The sequence below is a fragment of the Manacus candei genome, unplaced genomic scaffold (genome assembly GCF_025592945.1).
Source record: "Manacus candei isolate 608988 ecotype Guabito, Panama unplaced genomic scaffold, ASM2559294v1 h1tg000017l, whole genome shotgun sequence".
In the NCBI taxonomy this organism is placed as follows: Eukaryota; Metazoa; Chordata; class Aves; order Passeriformes; family Pipridae; genus Manacus; species Manacus candei.
The window spans coordinates 28,799,381-28,815,161 of record NW_026138065.1 but is presented as its reverse complement, the minus strand read 5'-3'; the positions used below and the strand labels follow the sequence as shown (position 1 = coordinate 28,815,161).

Genomic DNA, 15,781 nt, shown 5'->3' with positions numbered 1-15,781 from the left:
CCAAGTCTGCCACTAAACCATGGCCCCAAGTGCCACAGAGAGTCTTGGAATGGTTTGAAACGGACCTTAAAGATTATCTAGTTCCAACATCCTTGCCATGGGCAGGGACACTTCCCAGTAGACCAGGTTCCTTAAAGGCCCATCCAGCCTGGTCTTGAACACTTCCAGGGATGGGGTATCCACAACTGCTATGGGCAACCTGCTCCAGTGCCTCACCACCCTCACAGTGAAGAATTTCTTCCCAGTATCTAATCTAAATCTCTACAAGTCTTTAAATACCTCCAGGGATGGCTACTTAGCCACTTCCCTGGGCAGCCTGTTACCCCTGGGCAGCCTCTTCCAATACTTGACAACACTTGTGTTGTAGAAATTTTTCCAGAAATGCAATCAAAACTTCCCCTGACGTGACCTGAGGCCATTTCCTCTTGTCCTATCACTTGTTACTTGAGAGAAGAGAATGACACTCACCTACAACCTCCTTTAAAATAAAACATGCAAAAATTATAAGTATTATGACTACCATGATTCATTCAAATTGGAAAGAAGTGCTTGCTGTTATCACAAAAAAAAAAAAAAAAAAAAAAAAAAAAGAAAGAGTAAGAGAGGATTTTACTCCCTGGAATGTCCTTTTGCCTTCCTGTTCCCATATGCCTTTCACTTGCTTTCATACACACTTCCTTCTTCACCTTCCTGTTATTCTTTTCATTTTCAATCTTTTAGCGGTATTTTCTGAAAATTACTTCTCCCCATTTCTCACCCATGCATTGCATTTGATTACTCTTTCTCCTCCCTGGAATCTGGTTAGTCCCTCTCTTGTTTGTGGTTCAGAGTGCAGAGCCAGGAAAATGTCAAATGTTATTAAAATTAGAGCCACTACATCCATGGTGCTCAGCACATTGCCAGATCCAGAAAGGGATACCTACTTAGGCAGCAGTCACCTCATTCAGATTTTAATAGGGTATTTAAAGAAGAGTTAGATGCCTAAATAGCTTTGTGAAGCTTGGCCTCTGTGTCCTCAACTCTTGGTTTGGATACACAGCAGCAAAACAATCCATTAATTTAACAGTACCTAAGTAGTATTTAACATCATAATGTAACATCTAAAAATGACCCATCTGATGAAAAAAACTTCTCTAAGTAGCCTCCAAACAGAGGTTTAAACTAGAAACTTTAGTGGCAGTTAGGTGTGTGCGCTGCATAAATAGTACACATTTAATAAAGTCAGGCACTTAAACACCCATTTTATATTCAGTGAAATATTAAATTAAGTACCTTGGAAGTACCTAAACCTTTTATTCATTTGTCCTTGGTATTTAAGCAGTTTAGGCCTCTCTGACACAGTAGGTGGCAGATAGAGCAAGAATTTGGGTTAAAGTGCTCAAACTATAAACATATCCAACAACACAGAGAAGAGTGCTTGGACAAAGTCCTATAGGATCCAAAGTGTATCTTCAACCAAAGTTGAATAAACAATGCTCAGGCTGGAAGGGATCTGTGGAAAGCCTTGCTTGCAAGGTTACACCTAATGGGAATGCCTCAACGGGGAGCCAGTCATATTTTCCTAGGTGCCAGCAGGGAAACTCCCACTATAAGGTGGCAAAATACGGCTCTTAATAGCGGCCTTAAAACAGCCCAGCGAAAGTTAGTTTAGATAGGACTTGCCAACCGAAATTGTATCTGAATAACTGCGTTACCAACTGTATCGTTACACGGTTGGCAATACCGGCTTCCTATTTCAGGGAAGTGATAACAATTTTAAGTTCCTCGTCTGTAGGATGTCTAGAATCATTAAGAACAGTCGGTTAACAACTGCCTGTTTCTAAAACGGCAGCAACATGTGAACGATTTACTGAAAAACTGGTTCCAGTGACTGAAATATTTTGTTTCCTGAGTCAGATTGATAGAAAACCTCGTGGTATTTATGGATGAAATTTCTAACACACATTACTTGCTTGAACAGGAAACATATATCAGGGGTTTTAATTTCATGAGAGCTGGCAAATCCAGGCTGACGTTTCTTTAAGGTTTCATTCTTTTTTTCTTCTTTCCTTAACTCCAAAACTTACGAGAATTTATTGTCTTCTATTTTTTAGGAGGTGCCAGTGCATGGAAGTTGCAAGCTGATAGTTTGGAAAATTGGTGTTTCTTCTTTTTCACTGAGGCTTTTTGAGACAGGTTGGAAAAGTCACTGACTTCTTCATAAGTTGCTTCTCCCTGTGGCGAGCCGGGAGTGTTACAGGATAACCCCCTCCTCTCAGGAGCGCTCCCCCGGGCCTGGGCGCGGTGCGGTCTCGGCGAGGGGAGCCTCCGCCTCCCCCGCCCCTGCGGGCTTCCTCCGGGTGCGTGTCTGTCCTTCCAGGCAGGGCAGAAAGGGCTCAGGCACTCTGCCTGGTGCTTTCTTCACTGCGTTAAGGTCTTCTTATAATTTACCTCGGCGTCTTGGCAAAACTTTGAGTACGCGGCGAAGCTGCGTTGAGGTGCGTCCAGGTGGGCAGGGGTGTGACCAACACCGCCCCCGGGGCAGGGCAGAAGCTGCCGCTTGCTCACCCCTGCTCAGGAGCTTTGGGGTCTTTTCACCCCGCCGCGACCCCGCGATGAAGGGGGTTTCTCTCGCCGAGGGGAGCAATCCGCCCTGGGCTGAGCAGAGCTGGGGTGAAACGCCTTTCTCTTTCTTCAGCCTACGCAGCTCAGTAAGGGTTGTGACTTCCCTTCGCATCCGCGTGAATTAGCGCCTCAGCAAATTGCAGCGGTTTTCGTTTAAATTAACGCGAAATGTATAAAAAAAAACATTCTCACGCCCACCGCTCGCCCTCTCGTTTTCACGCATCCGCACCCCGCACCCATGATCTCATGCTGCTGAAGGCATGGCACAAGATCTACGGCAGGCTGGGAGCGGGGGAGGGAGGGAGGGAGAAAGAGAGGAGGGCCGGGAGTGTGCGGCTCGCACACCCTGCTGTGCCCAGGTGCGGTACTGCAGGAGCTGCGCCTCAGCGCCCGGCTCCGGGGGGCGCAGGACCCGCCAGGGGCTGATAGGTTTTCCCGTTGCATACCGACCCCTTGCTTTTAAACGTGACATCTCCCACCCTCGGCTGTGTGTGTGTGAGGGGGCAGAGTAGCCCTCCCCCCCTGTTTTCAGGGTAGGCGTGGGGCGATCGCCGCGGCGGGGCCCCGCACCCGGGGGGCGATGCGGGAGCTGCCGGCGCCGCCCTGCAGCTGCGTGGGGAACGGGGGGGACTCAGCCCAGAAAGGCTTTTTGCAGCCCAGTTTGCGGCCGCGTCTGCGGTGGGCGGCCGAGGTGCAGTAGTTGAGTAGTGCCTGATAAAATCCCGGTAACTCTTTGTTCGGCGCCGTGTGTGTAATTACCGGATAATCACAGCCGGTGCTCGAATAGACAGAGGGAAACATCGGATGGGCGAAGTTTAGGCCAATTAAAAGACCCGAAACCGTTCTTTTTAAGATGAAAGTGGGTTTTCAAGACGCTGGTACCTCTGAACTATCGGAGGAGGGGAAATGCTCCCGCTGTGCTGCTGACTCCGCGGCGCGGGTGGGTGGCGGGTGGGGAAGAGCGGCGTGTGTGTGTGTGTGTGTGTGCGTGTGTCCCCTCCGCACCGCCCGAGCCGTGTTCTGGCAGTGCGCGGCTCCCGAAAGGCTGAGGAGAGGCAGCGCGACTGTGTGGGAGCTGAACTCAGCCTCCCTCTTTAACATAGGCTCGTCCTCTGCATTGCATCCAAGCCTCAGCGATTTGCTGTTCGGAGACTGCAGATTTGCATAGCCCTGCTCCTCGCAAGCATGCTTATTTTTATTTTTATTTTTTTTTTCCCAGCTTCTTTCATAAGGGTGCACTATTCTCCATGAAAACATCCTCGGGTATTACTGTCAGTAGCCAGACCATTGAGATTGCCGGAGCAGCCTGATTATTGTCTGGCGGCGTGTGCGACTGTGTGTGTGTGTGTGTGTGTGTGCGCGAGTGTGAGTGTGTGTGCGCGCCGGGAGAGAGCTCGCTCGGTGAGGGCTCACCAGTTTGGAGATGAATGGAGGGAAGAGAAGCAGTTTGATTTTTCTCTGCTTTCCCAGCGCCGGCTGATGGAGTGGCATCCCCTTTTTTCTTTCTTAGCAGAAATGTGGCATGATTGGCTACACTGTGGATTATTGAGGATGGGGGAATGCTTGGCACTCTCGTAGCCCTTGCAACTGTGGAGTATTGTTAATGAGCACCAGCCCCGCGAAAGCTGAAACTAGCGATTGTATGGGCGCGGGGCTTTTCCCCTCTTCCACCTCTTTCCGAAGGCTCTGAACTGCCTGGATTCTCTGCCTCTGACTATGTCTTGGATTGTTTTGGGTAGAAGAAGACCTGGAGAAAAGGATCCTCATAGGCTTTCCCAAAGGGAAGAGATGGCTAGCCTGGTGCGGTGAGCTGCAGCCAGCGCCGTGTGCGTGTGTGCGAGCGCCTCTGCCCAAAGTTTGCCTCCGTTGCTGTGGCTGCTGCTCCTCCCGAGGACGCCGCCGGCCGGCTCGCCGCGCATCGGAGGATGGGGGGGCTCCTTAGGGGCAGCCCGGAGCCGGGACCCGCCAGCAGCGGCAGCAGCAGCGCCGGCGGCCGCTTGGCCCTGCTCTGGATAGTCCCGCTCACTCTCAGCGGCCTCCTTGGGGTGGCGTGGGGCGCCTCCAGTTTGGGCGCTCACCACATTCACCATTTCCACGGCAGCAGCAAACATCATTCAGTGCCTATCGCTATCTACAGGTCACCGGCTTCCTTGCGAGGCGGACACGGTGGGTTCGGATGCCGCTCGGTGTCCCGCGCGGTCGGTGTGCGCCGTCCCGCAGAGGTCAGGCGCGGGCTGCGGGACCCCGGGGGCCGGGGCTGCCGCCAAGCTCGGTGGGAGCAAGAGGAGCGCGGCGGGGAGGCGGGAGAAGGGCTGGGCTGCGGGGCCGGTCTAGCCGGGAGCCCCGTCGGGAGGGGTGTGGGCCCATCCCGCCGCTCCCGGCTCGGGGACCAGGAGCCGCTGGCGGGGCGGGGGGCTGGGGCGGGCGAGGGGCGCTGTCGGGGCCTCCCGGGGCCATCGGTCATCCCCTGGGGCCGGCGATGTGCCCGTGCTGTGCGCCCCGCGGGGTCCCTGCGGGGCAAGCGGCGGAGGGGAGGCTCTCCCGCTCCCCGCCGCTCCCCGCCCCGCCGCAGAGGGAGCCGCCTGGAAATCCCAGCCCGGAGGCGCCTCCGACGCTTGGAGCCGCGGCCCCCGGGTGGGAGCGCCCTGGCAGCGCCGGCCCCTGGCCCCCCCGTTGCCGCCCCCCTCCCTGCCCCAGCCCAGGGACACACACTCCGGAGCAAGCCGCCCCCACGGCGGGAGGCAGGGCAGGGCAGGGCAGGGCGCCCGGGGACCCCGGCGCGGAGTGAGGGGCGGGGAGGGGGCCGGTGCGTTACTTAAACCGCTGGTGATGGTCGTGCCCCTTCCAGTTCGTTACCTTGGTCGAAAGTCGATGCACTAAAGCAAAGGTCAGCTCATTATGCAGGGGATCGGGAAAGCAGGAGGCACTTAGACACGGAGGAACTAAAGTGATGCCCACCGTGGCGGGCAGCAAAGGGACGGAGATGAAATTCTTTAAAGGCGCAAATACATTATGGTTAAGAATGACAGTGCTCCGGTACTTAGTTTCTGAAGTGACAGAAAGCTGCTTCAGTGCCCTTTGAAGAACCCTGTGCGGTTCTTCCCTTTCTTTTTGCACGCATACTTATGAGGACTTGCACATCAATACATGAAGAATAGGTGTGCTTATATATGCTCGGCAGTACCAAAAGCTGTGAAAGAAAACGAAACACCAGACTGTGTTTTAAGGATTTGAGCCTCCCTTTGTCTCCGAGGAAGGAAAAGAAAGATAAAGAAACCCCCTCGTTGGCTCCTGATTAGATTATACAGCTTCATTCTTCTTCATTTTCTCATCTTGCCTTGCTTCATTTGCACGATCATGCGATGTCATTTACAAGCTTTGCAAAGTAGAAACCAGATCTTGTACTTAACCTTTGCTTCTCTGTGCAAGATGACCTAGTTGCAGGCAGGAGGTAGTTAGGAATTATTGGAATTTTTTCAGTGATTAACAATGCTGGTGTTAGTGGAAACGGTAACATTGTTTACCTGAAAATTCCCACTGAGTGCTAAATACACTTTAATACATAACTGCTGGAAAAGACAAAGTACATAGAAATGGCTTTTCATATGCATTTTGCTTTTTTTTTAAGTTATATATCTGGTCTAATTAAAAAAAAACCAAAACCAATTGAGAAATTCAGGCCACCACTCTTTTCTGTAGTGCACTGAGGCGGTGCAAGATTGAGAATGCTGCTTGTTCAGTACTGTATGTGCTGAAGGGGAAAATTAAAGATGTATGTGTGTTCACATATATGTATATGCTTATTATTCTTTCAATTTCTGCCCGTATGGCAATATCATTTAGGGGCTTGCTATTCATTTGAGGGAATGCTAAAAGGATGAGGGGGGAAAAGAAACATGATTGTGGAGGTACCAGCTACGATTCCTTAGAAAGCATTTTAAAATCACACCTTTTGCCAGCTTTTAAAAAAATTACCTTAGATCCAGTCAAAGGGTGATGGTGTAAAAAGGCAGCTTTCTCGGGAGAAATAAGTCTCGTTGAAGAAAACGAAAGGTGAAGTGGTGGAGCTGCCACTTAAGGACTTCATAGGGAAGTCCAGGAGCCTCTCCAGAAGTTAGGTAGCTGATTTTATGAAAAGAAGGATGTTCCATGTCATAAGAAGGCATTTCAGAACGTTTACTTGAAAACTCTAAATGTCTTTGCTTTTCTGTGTTTATGAGACATTCTGCTATCTGACAGCATTTTAAAACATTTAATTCCTTTCATTATTAATTCTTCAGAGAGGTGTTCCCATTTGCTTCTGTAAGCCTGACAGAAGCATTTCTCTTTCCGGCTGAGCAGGGTTAGACACAGTTCCTGAGGAGCCCCTCACTGCATCTCTAAGCATCAATCAGAGGGAACTGGGTGAGAAGTGGGAGGGGCAGGGTGTTCCTCACCTGCCTTTCTAGGGTGTCCCCAGCCCCTGCTGGCTTAGCCAGATGAGAGTGAGAATTTGATTTTCAGGCTTGTATCCTTCAGCATTAGCTCCATTTAGTTTTGCAGTTATTTTTTTCTAGTCTAGTACCTTTGTACGTAAACGTTGCAGTCTTTATGGTGACCTCATATCAGCTTTTTTGTTACTTTGTCAGCTTTTTGTGGTATCATCCCTGCTAAAAGTGGAAAAGAGCTTTTAGGGCAGGTCAATTAGTCAATCCCAAATGAAAGCATTGCTCTCTAATATTGTGAATTAGAAGCGTCAAAGGAAGGAGAAATGATCACTTCGTTCAGACACTCAATAAATGTCACTACAGTCCACAGACATCCACACCCTTCTCCTCTACCCTGCACCAGCTAGCCCATACACCCTCATCCTCTCAGTTTTAATTTTTATTATTTCAGTTTTCCTTGAGCCAACCCAATTCCAGTTAGTAGTATAAGCAAAGCCAAAAGCCCAGCATGGTTGGATTTTTTCCACTTCTTTTGAAACACCAAACCACAATCTTGCTGCTAACACTCTTGGGAGGCAATTTTTCTGGGATTTTGCTTAGTTGTATGATACCATGTGGTTTCAGTGGACAGTACTGTGCCTCACAGAGACATAAACAGAATTCCAAAGAAGCAATTAGCTCAGTATTAAACAAAAAGTAGTTCAATGCACAGTTTTTTAATATACTAAAAGTAAAAATTAAACATCTTTCTAGCTTGACCAAATGATTTTTCAGTTTTGTTTCCTGACTCTTAATAAACTCAGAAAGGTGAAAGATGGGTGAAAGATTTCAAAGTTTAACCACAGGAAGGAATAAGAAAATAATTCTGTGGATCGTGACATCAGCAATGTAAAGAGAAGTACAGGGAAGTAACAGACAGACTAATGTTCATGAATATAAGTCCTGTGGTGCTCAGTGCTCACCAGTGGTCTCTGTAGCATGGGGGGTATTTGATGAATTATGTCCATGTCTCCTTGATCCATTTAAGAAGGTAGCTATTGCTTTTGTTATAGCTGTATCTACCATGAAGTCTTTTTTTCTTTTCTTTCGGTTGAAGTAGATAGAGTGGTTCATACTGCAGCACTTCTAGATTACAAAAACATGGATGGTCCATGGAAAAGCCCATAAAAATGGAAAGGGATTGTAACTTTCTTAGTAACTTTAAATGAAGAAAGGCTGTTTCTTTAAGAATCCAGGAACATGAAGCATCATATGTGAAGGGAAAATTGCATGTTAAATAAGTTAAAAGTGTAGCCATATAGATGGCCATCTTTCCTGCAAACACCTCTTTGGTCTCTACTGGGCTGAGCCTTTTCTGGCCCCAAAATTCCCCATTCAGTTACCAAATGGCAAGTACAGTATGTCCATTTCTTCTGGTTGTTTCTTTCTGTGCTCACAGGACCTTGTTCAGGCTGTTTTCTGATAAAAACAATTTGATTCTGAGTTTTTAAAATCTGCCATAGTAGGAGCCAGGAGGTGAATAACAAAATCTACATGTTGGTGTGGTATGTTCATGTGCTTGGAAAGAAAAAGCAAAAATGGGGAGGGAATAGGACTCACGTGCTCATGGGCAGAACAGACAAAGCTGGGCAGCATGTGTAGTGCACTTAAGGACCTGAGTTAATGTGGTGCCAGAAGGGATTTGACTCCGTGAGGCCTATGACCAAGACACAGGCAAATGGTTTAGAGGGAGCAGAGGCAGTCTGAATTAAAGAGAATGGGGTACTGGGAGCAGTTATTAGGAAACTGGTAGTTTGAGGTGGGGAGGTTCTAGGGACCTTTGTTGTGGAACACAGAACAGAGGGTTTTAAGAGCTTGAGCTTCAGCAGAAAAGTTCCTGGGTAGGAAGAAGAGTTTGTGGAAAATGAGAATTTTGAGGAATAAAAATTGACGTGTTTTGGAGATGAGAGCTGAGGATGGTGTGTTAGCACAGCACATCCCCTCCTCCAGTATTTTCTATCCAGAATGTGATGTGGCAACAGGGACATGCATATTGATCTCCTACTTCTGAGGTAGGCCAGCTTGTTCCAGTCTCTGCTTTACCACTGTTGCTGAAGCTCACATGCACTGGATTCGTCCACACTATGTCCATTTAGAGAGAATTCTGTAACAGAATCACCAGCTCGCCATTACTGGAGTACCCGACAGCAGGCTGGATCAGGCAGTCCTTGTTCAGCAAAGATGCTTGTTGAACTCCACAGGAGTTTTCAACAAATAAAAACAGCAGGACCAAAGTTGCAACACTGCAGTGAAATAATTTATATCACTGTTGTGCAAAATATGACTAAAACAACTTTGAAAGATGTGTCTATGATGTATAAAGGCATTTTATTTCTGTAAGAAAAAACAACTTATTAGTGTAGGTAAGAATAATTTCACGGCCTTTTACTACTTTTTTTTTAATATACTGGAATTGCTATTTCTGCATATAATGACAATAAACCGAATAGTTTTAGGGATTAGGGTAAATGAAATGGTATTTCTTGGTTACAATGTGCTTATGTTGCAGAAAATGGTTATATTTTGATTAAAACATCAAATGTAAATGTTTCCAGATGTTCAAGCATTGTTACTCAGTGTGATGTTAGAGGTAGAAGTGAAAAAGTCTCACCTTCATCTTACAATTGCCTTTTTCAATGTTTTTTTCCCCAAACCTTTTTATATATCACTATCTTTTTAACTGTCTGCTTTTCATTCACTTATTTTCAAATACGTACTAGTTCTCCTGCTCTGAATACTTCTTACACACAACTGAGACATTTTCATGTTTTAAGACTGTAAAGCATAGCAGCTTTCTCAATGTCTTTGAATTATATAAATTTTATATCCCCATTCAAAATTTCCAATATGCTCCATCAGTTATTATCCCTATCAACTGCCAAAGTATTAGCATCAGTTGGAATAAAATGAATAAGCAAGCAATTGCAGTCAGCATAGTGGTTAATTGGCTGTGCAGTTGGATATGCATATTGGGAAGTTGGGTTTCTATATTATTATTTCTGTCGGTATGGCTTGTCAAAGAGGCAGACAGTCTTCAGCAGTATTGTGGACAGTCTGGAGTACTGTAATCAAAAGTGGAATGTTGCTCATGGATTTCTGATAAGCATCTTTATACAAGTCCCACTGCCTTGGTACATGCATAGCTATTGATTGACTGGGGTGCCTTTACAAGAGCTAAATAAATAACAACACTCTGTTGTCACTTATCAGCAATACCACTTTCGCCTCAGCCTGTGGTAACCATGTTTTTCTAGATTTAAAGCATACTCTATTGTTCTTTTAATCAAATACTGTTTGAAATTAGTTATCAGAAGAAATTAATTTAGCATTCAATGCAGTGTACTTCCTGCTGTTTCTAATTTTCAAAGATGGATTTTTTTTCTGATAGTGAGAAGTTGGCTTTAAGGGGAAATTTCCTTCTGTCTCTCCATTTTACTCCAAGGGAGAACTCTGTAGACAAAACTGCTGTGCCCAGTGTGCATAAGCACAACCAATTCTACAGTCCTAATATTTTGTCACCTTTCTCACACAGATGGCTATTACTATGATTAACCATAGATAATATGCTTGATTATTGTATTTTCAATGGATCATGTAGTGTAGTTCACTGAAGTTTATATTTCATCTTCTCCTTGGACAAACCTTGCAATAGTTCTTAACCTTTCTGAGTAATCAAGATGACATTACTGACCTCTTTCTTGTCTTTCCCCAGATTCAGTTAATTTATCTCTCTGCTATTAAGTTTGATGTCCTCGGGTCTGTCACAGTATCTGTAACGTGTTTTTCTAAGCTAACAACTTCCTTTCTAGTTTGTAAATACAGTGTAGGCAGAGCTGATAGATCTCGCTGTGATAATAAGCTGAGTTGTGAATGTAGCTGTGATTATAAGTAGAATGGAGCAGTCTGATTTGATGAAGGAAAGTTTATTACAAATAAAACCACCGTTCTATAAAGTTAAAAGTAGCAAATATAAAGAAGAGAGGCCATGGACTTACCATCATTTAGACATTATTTTCTTTCTGAATAGCTACATGGATGTCTGCAAGTATTTTCCCCACCTTTCACATAACATTTGTACACAAGCATATACATGCATATCACAGATGTTTCCTCATAATGAGAAGGTGGACATAGTAGTAAGCTGAAAAAGAGAGCATTTCTCTAAGAGTTGAAAATGTTGAAAAACTAGTCAGTGACAGTATTCATTAACCACAGAAGTAATTGATCAGAACAAGAGAATTAATTATTCCCTTTCACCTTAGCTGACAGAAAAAAGGAGCCAGTGAAATAAAGGGGGAAAGGAGGAGGGAAGAAGTAGTGCTGCTGGATGTCAGCATAAGATTGGAATAAGGTGGTAGGGAGGATGCCACGCCTAGCACTTTAACCACTAAACTGGCCTAATCCACCAAAATAGCCCAGATTAAGGGTATGACTGGCACATGCACTGTAGGTACCATAAGAGTCGAAAAGCTTTATTTCTGGGGCTTGGTTGATTAAAGAAAAAGTACAATAGGTACATGATATCTGTGATCCTGAATCTCAGAAGGCCAGACAAGGTTGAAGTTGAGGCAGGGTTTACCTGAAGGGGGGAGGAATGTGCATAGTCTTTTTTTCTGTTGTTCCACATATTTGAACTGTAAATGGCACAATGACAAGTCTTCATTTAAAATACATAGATAGGTGTTTCCTGAAGAGCTTGCTGATTTGCTCAGATCATTCTGGTGTTCTGGAGCCATAGAGGGAGATGCCCTCAGACACCCACTCCAAAATGACAGAAGTGTTAACTTTCTTTAGCTCTCTTTTACTGCAGCTGTATATGCAAAGAAATGCCAACATGCTTCTAAAGCAAGTTGACTGCTTTCTAAATATTTTCTTTTATCCCTGCATATCTGCAACTGAATTAGGGATTCTCTAATTTACTTCATTAATTCAGCTCATCTGCATTTGTAAAATAAAGAACAGAGAATGACTAGACTTGGAGAAATTTCAAAAAAACATGACAAACTTTCTTCACCTTGAAGAAGAGTCAGATGTAGTCTTAATGCATGTTTACATTGCTGAATCACTGGGGTTGGTTGACTTTCTCAGTGACAGGAGTTCTAGAGCACTGGGAAGTAGGTGGAGAGGAGATAAGGAGAAATGGCCATGGGCTTGCCTGGCTGACCAGTGGAGATGAAGAGATGTGAAGGAACAGATGCTAAAACAGGCAGTGTTTCTAATCATTGACCTAGGCCTGATTTGATTTTATTGAGGGCAAGCCTAAAATTTTCACTGCATGACCTGATCTGTTTTGCCTGTCTCAGATAAATGTGTCTCAAGCACACAACACTTCTGCCGTGGTCCTCCTCACTAAAACAATGCTGTTTAAACTGTTAACGAAATATTGCAAATAATAATGCAAACACATGCACTTTTAAAATAGGTTCGGTGCAGTTAGTGGATGTGTTCATTTTATTTCACATGACAAGAATTATGAGGGAGCTTTTAGCGAATATAATGAATTGCCATATTTATGGAAAACATATGAGCATGAATTGAATCATGCCGTTATTTTGGGTTTGGATATTCAGTGCCCACAGAGAGGAGTTCAGAAGTTGTGACAAAACAACAGATGTGAGATTAGCCCCTTTGGCTGTGTCTAAATGGATGCGTCCTAAAATCTTGGTGTCCCAGTTGGTCAGAACATGCTGTGGCTCCCATCCAAGCCCCATCCTTCCACTCATCCTCTTCTCAGGCTGGCTTGTGTTTGCAGTTTGCCTTGCTGTGGATTTTAAATCTGCTTGGGGCATGCACCCCAACTCTGGCATTCAGAGAAGCTCTCGAATACTGCATTTGATTATTCTAAAAAAAATAGAAATGTTGTGAATGTCCTTCTTCCTAAATAATCTGCTATATAAAGAGAGGTTAAATAAAACATTATATGGGCAAGGAAAGGAGAGGGTGAAGACTATAATTATCTTATTACTTGAAAGTTTTTCCAAGAAACTTTTTACTACTTGGAAATTCTATGGAAGTTGCAGGAGTATTATTGTTCCCTTTATCAATTAGAAGACTTTATTTTTCAAGTCCTGTGTTTAAGACACATATAGAAGAAAATATAAGAAATAGAGTTTCGTTAGAAATTGTTATCTAGAAGGTGTTGTGTATGAGGGTATATAGGCCAAGTTATCATTTTGACTGTGCTGACTTCTGATAGAAAACCAGTAATTCACTAAGATTGAAGCCAGAACAATTTTTATGATGATGATTTTTAACTTCTGTAGAATTCTCATGTTAGTTCATAAAGCTTGCTTTTCATCAGTCAGCAGGATTTGACAGCTTTAGCTGTTGTCTGATGTAAATATAGTAAAATCCACTGCACAGCATTTAGAAGGAGAAGCTGGTGAAGAAAGAGTAGTAACAACATTATTTTGCAGCAACAACAGCAAAAACAAACATCTCATTTTGAGATGTTTGACTTTCTTACTGTGCAAGACATTGCAAAACTCTAGTTAAGTATGCAGATAAAAGAAGTTACTGGTCTGCTAAGAACAGCGGTTTGTAAGTACCTAACCTGGACACTTAACTTGCAGTAGCTGGCAGTGATTTTGCAAGTTGTACGATTATCTAAATGAAAACACAGTTCCCACGTCAGTGTGCAGGAGCTTAGCTTCAAAGAGCCTGAGGTCGGAAAAGGTAAATAATTAAATTGGGGAAAATATGTGATGCATCTGCTAGATATCAATAGAGGCAGCTACTTCAGATATGGCAGTTGTTAATGCTGATATAAATTGCAAGTGACTCACCTGAAGATTCCTGAGATCCTATCTATTCATTGTTCTTTGAGGATAGAATTTGTGCATCAGGGAATTTATGCCTTAGATTAGGGAAGGTGGGTTTCAGTGCAATCAATGTATATTATATTACTTTTGATGACCCTTGGATTATGGACAACTGCCAGTATTTCAGTACAAGGTCACTGCTCATCCTAAACTGGTCATAGCAAGTGTGCTGAGAGTAAATGAATATGTCAGGATTTTGCAAGTATTTTGTGTTTGTTTCAAGTCATTAACTTGATTTCAACTGGCTGTTTGATAATCACTCTCCTCCCTATTTCCTTTTTCCGAATGTAATTACTTCAACTGGAAGAAAAACTAAAAAAGAAATAATTATATGTATTCTAGGAATAAATTTGCATATGCATATAGTGTGTGGTGGTATTCTTGTCTTCTGTAGGGGTCAGTTAATTGCCAAAGTACAGTTTGCAGAAAAATGGAAAATCAGAGGGAGAAAAGGAGCAGTCATTATTGCTAAATGAGCCTTAGTGTAAATGAGTTCAACTTTGCTAAAGAAATCCCTGTTTCTATCTATGTCAAAAAGTGGCATACGTACATTAACCCTTGTCCTGCATATGCAGTGGTGTCTCTCCAGCACTACTGCCTGTCTTGGCCAGAGGCTCGTCTGGAATGGTTGTTCCTATTTCACAGAGAGGAGCTGAAACACAGCGAATCAGCTTTGCATTCGTTCCCTCGTGAATGATTCAAAGAAATCACGCAATGGTCAGATTGGCCACCTGAAAATTCCCTCTGTGTCTTTTGTGCACTTGCCCGTGATGTAAGAGACGGATCTGGGACATGGCCAGGGTGTGTAACACTCTGTTGTCAATTGGCATAGCTTAAAGCTGATCCCATGCTGGTTCAGCGTATGCCATGCCTCAGTCATCCCTCCGTAAGCAATTCATTGGGCAGTGCTTTCCCAACCGCTGCCTGTCAAACAGAAAACAGCACAGCAGAGGTTAAGGACTATTCTGTTCAGCCTTTGCTTTTGTTAATGAACAGACATCTGTTTTATTTCAGGAGTACACACAGCTTTACCTACCTAAATGTGACAAGCGCCTCACCATAAGTCACACAGCAGCCTGAAATGGGAAAAGGAATTAAACAAAGATTCAACGAGTTCTGTATTGCTGTTTCATTCTGTTGTATTGTGCCAATACTATGATGCAGGACCATTAAAATAACGTACTAGTTACTGAGCAAAAGCCATTCTTCCTTCCTTTTCTGTGTACGTCATACTGCGGGATTCATAGAACTGATATGTGGAAAAAAAATGTAGAAAAAGGGGGATGCAAAGACATGGGAAAGGGGAAGGAGAAAAGGAAAATGGGTCAAGCAGGCAGAGCATTCTTTTATTTAAGAAAAACAGAAATATTTTCTTACTGTGAATATTTCTGTTGGTTTTTTCCCCTCCTCCACAGGGAGTATTTCTGCAGTTATTTGGTTTGATTTTTTATAGAGCTATTGTAATTATTTTAGATGTAAAAAATGCATAAAATACTGATCTTTGTGTGTGCTGGTACACCAGACTTAGAACTCTCATGCCTTCACAGATAAGGCTTGCCTGTCTTTTGGTATAAGTCAAATCTTTCCAAACTCCCCATCGTTGCTCACATTTTTGTGTCCATATGAGGGGCAGTTGCCTTAAATATTGTTCTCTGCTTGTCTTGTAATTCCAGTGGCTCATGGTATCTGACGTCTATTAAGTGAGAAGGGCAGTCATAATGCATTGAGTCGAGATTTGAACTGGTGGCTTCACCTCATGTCATTTTGTTTTACAGATATTGTTTGCCATTTAAATGTTTCCTCTCCATGTAATTACTCTGGATGTTTGAATGTTGGCATCAGTAGGCAAGGTATTTTCTCTCTATTCCGCGAGTGAAAGTGAATGAGGTG

The 15,781-nt window shown here is 44.2% G+C and overlaps 1 protein-coding gene across 23 annotated transcripts in view; it reads left to right on the top strand.

Annotated features, from left to right (window-relative positions):
- The window catches only part of NRXN1 (neurexin 1), a 699,771-nt gene that overhangs the window by 412,717 nt on the left and 271,273 nt on the right, over positions 1 to 15,781 (top strand). For 2 of the 23 annotated variants that reach the window (XM_051783677.1, XM_051783676.1), the window contains exon 1: positions 3,647 to 4,770. The exons of 19 other annotated variants lie outside the window; for them this stretch is intronic. In XM_051783677.1, the coding sequence (XP_051639637.1) occupies positions 4,530 to 4,770 (241 nt within the window). In that variant the 5' untranslated portion in view covers positions 3,647 to 4,529. Of the gene's footprint in view, positions 1 to 3,646; positions 4,771 to 15,781 lie in introns of those variants that run through there. 2 more of the 23 variants (XM_051783679.1, XM_051783678.1) reach the window with 1 other exon arrangement.